Genomic DNA, 3,381 nt, shown 5'->3' on the forward strand with positions numbered 1-3,381 from the left:
CATCAACGTCGACGCGTTTGTCACGTTCGTCACCTTCGTCGTGTAATTGAGAGACTTCTGCGTATCGTGTGATGGACGATCTTTCTGTTGCATGAGAGTATGTGAAGAGGGCGAATGGCGAGAGAGAGCCAAATTGATTGATTGATTGTGCAGGAGGAGCACGAGCAAGTGTGCCTTGTGATTGATATCATCCGCGCCGTCTTCTATAAGCTCTCTCTCCATCCCCATTCTCCATCTCCATCGCCACCTTTCACGTCCTGCTCTGTCTCTCTCTCTCTCACTTTCTCTCTCGGCTTCTTCGCCTCTGCAGCGCTTGCTTGCTTCCTTCCTTCTTATCCTCCTCCGTCGCTCTCCCTCATTTTAAGCTCCTCACCACCTCCCTCCTTCCTCCTCCTCCTCCTCCTCCTCCTCTCCATGTCTCTCCTCGCTTATTATTCTTCCTCCCTGCCGTCCCCTTAAACCTCCCTCCCTTCCTCCTCCCTCCGGCTGCTCCATCTCTCCCTCAGCCTCCATCCTTCCTCTTCCTCCCTTCCTCCCGAGCTGAAGTCCTCCTCCCCTCCCCCCCCGCCTTGCCTCCCCCCACCATGGCTCTCTGCCTCGAAATCCCCATCGGTTTCAAAATGGCCAAACAAGTTATCCACCTCAGTGACCCCCGCACCCTGCCTCAGCTCCGCACCGGCTCCTGCAGATAACAGTAGCTCTCCCCCGCCTCTCTGCAGGAGGCGCCGCTTCCTGCGAACTTTTGCAACCCTTCGCCTGCCCTTCTCTCTGTACAGCGTTTTTGGGGTTAGAGTGACCGAATCTGCTGCGGGGCAGCTTGAGAATTGTAGAGTAATTTTGCTGGGAGGCTCTAGATCTGTTTCTGTTCAGGAGGCGTGTTTGCGGAAGTGATGGCATGGAGTGTTGCGGCTGGATCTGATGAGGGAATGAAGCTCCGTAAGGATGGCCGTGGTGAACTTGTGATGGGGCTGGTTTCTCCCGAAATCTCTCCGATTTCACAAGGTTCTTTCTCGTGATACTTGCCGTTTCAATATTTGCCTTCTGTCTGCTGTTGGGCTCACTCTGTCACTTTCTGGTTTGCCGAATTGTCTTTCAAATTTGTGTGAAGTCTTTCTTGTGCTCACCGTCCCTCGCTCTTCTGGTCTATCAGGCAGTCGAGTTGCTCTTACATTCCAAGGACTCTTTTGCTTTGCAATTCTTCGTCGATTTGTAGGTGCAAAATATTTACAGGGGAATGAGACCCACTGTTTTCTGTTCTCTTTACAGATCTTCTCAGCTCGGGCGGCAGAGGGCTTCATAAGCGCCAACTTCAACCTATGCCGAAGCGGCATGAGGAAGTTGACGACGATGACACGGCAGATGACCACGCCAATCCAGCAGAGAAGAAGCGCCGGCTGACGATTGATCAAGTGAGATTTCTGGAGATGAGTTTCGAGATGGATAATAAACTGGAGCCGGAGAGGAAGGCGGTCATAGCAAAGCGTCTAGGGCTGCGTTCTCGCCAAGTTGCAATCTGGTTCCAGAACAGGCGGGCTCGCTGGAAGAATAAGCAGTTAGAGCAGGACTATGAAGCGTTGAAATCCAAGTACAACGCAGCGGTGAAAGAGAACGAGACCGCGCTGAAAGAGAACGAGGTGGTGATGGAGGAGAACAAGAGGCTGCAAGCTGAGGTCAAGAAACTGGGCCATTTGAGCTTGTGTTTTCGATTGCTCGCGGATAGGATGAGGTAGATCAAACTTGCGAATTTTCGCAGGCGATTTGTGTTACTGATCGTTTGCAGGTGATTCTTGCAGATTGTTCGACTTACGGCCTTGCTGCAAAGCTCAGGCAGTCCTAGCGTCTACCATGGGATGGAGGAAGCGTTAGATGGCATGACGAAGGTAGCAAAAGAAGCTGCGGATGTTGAAGGTGGAGAGCAGAACTCAGATCAGGATGCCTCCTTGTTGAGCGAAAAGTCTGAGCTCACGTATCCCACCAAATCAGATGATCAGAGCGAAGTCCAAGACTCAGGGAGGAGCTATCCATCATCAGCAACGGCAGAAGCTGATGCACAGCCAGACATCAACCTCGCCACCACAACCAGTACGATGATATGTCCACTGATGAAGATCGATGACTCAACGCTCCTCTCATCTGATGATCTACTGGGGAACATCTTTAATCCGCTGCTCTTCCAGCACTTGGCTGCTAGTGGCGTCTGCCTGGAAGATTGCAATTTTCTCTTCAGCTGGGAGGATCAGTCCCCTCCTGGTTTTGCATGGTGCGAGTGTGAGTGATTATACCACCTCATTGCCGCCATGGAAGGCCTTCAAGCTTCTGGGCCTCAAGACCATGGAGCTCCTGCAAATTATTCAAGCTGCTTTTTCCTTACTTAGTACTTCTGTATAGACATATAGACATGTATATCAGGTTGTATATGGGAGCCTTTTAACTCTCAACGCAGAGCTGAAGCAGAGTACCATCTCTCTTGTTCTCATTGAGTGCAGAACAGCAGAATACTGCTGCTGCTATGTTTGTGATAGCTCCGAGGAGCTTCAATGGATGTAATAAAGTATAGCCAAGGTTGTGTCCTACAACTGGTCTGTTGCTCAGGGTTGGATGCTTTAGGGTAGTGTGATGTGCTAATTATACTGTGCAATAAATGGTTGCCATAGATGTACGGGCACACCTTGATCAGTAGCTTTGGCTTGGTTCCAAAGGAACTGGCCAAACTACGAGCAATAAAGATCATCTACTCAAACCTGTTGCTGGATTTGTGTCAGGGATTGTATGTCTGCCTGTTTAACATCAGTGCTGAGAACTTCAGTGAGAAGTTCAATAGGTCAATGGCTACCCGCTGAGTTTATATAAGCCTTAATGCTTTGGAGAGCGTACTCTGGAGGAGTCTGGACACTTAGGAAACTTCAGACCGAATTGGGCAAAATGGGGGTGCAATCTATGCTTTGGTACTAGAGAGTTGTATTATAATAGGGATGAAGTAATTGGTTTACAGCTTGACGGTCAATAGCAAAATTGTGGCCAGACTTAAAAATACGTATGATTATTCAGTCGTAGAATCCCTCTTCCAAGAACAAAATAGCGTATTGTTTTACAATCATGGCATCCTGATTGATGGTCTTCTTTCGTTCTGAATCAGACTTCTGATTAAATTCCCGAACCCACTTTTCTATTGATGTCTAACCTTTACACTACAGGTTTCTAAAACCTTAGAATTGTTTGACTCATTTTTCTCCTCTCCATCCAAAATAGTTAGGGATGAATTGCCATGGCCAGGTGTGAAAACCACATATTGACCTATGCTTCTTACCTTCAAAAGTCATGAAATGCCTCGACAAGATGCCTATTTGCCTTTAAAATAATTTTACTAATGTCCAAATAAAA

General features: G+C 48.4%; 1 protein-coding gene across 1 annotated transcript; it reads left to right on the top strand.

Moving 5' to 3' along the window:
• Positions 1–233: 233 nt before the first annotated feature.
• LOC147891251 (uncharacterized) lies at positions 234–2,438 on the top strand. Its single transcript, XM_087389533.1, has 3 exons — positions 234–1,002; positions 1,267–1,670; positions 1,794–2,438. The coding sequence occupies exons 1-3, from the start codon at positions 891–893 to the stop codon at positions 2,274–2,276; spliced, it is 999 nt and encodes a 332-aa protein (XP_087245659.1). The 5' UTR covers positions 234–890; the 3' UTR covers positions 2,277–2,438.
• The last annotated feature ends 943 nt before the right edge of the window (positions 2,439–3,381 follow it).

The sequence above is a fragment of the Dipteris shenzhenensis genome, chromosome 18 (assembly GCF_047967505.1).
Source record: "Dipteris shenzhenensis isolate YYH24624 ecotype China chromosome 18, Dip_SZ_1.0, whole genome shotgun sequence".
NCBI classification, from domain to species: domain Eukaryota; kingdom Viridiplantae; phylum Streptophyta; class Polypodiopsida; order Gleicheniales; family Dipteridaceae; genus Dipteris; species Dipteris shenzhenensis.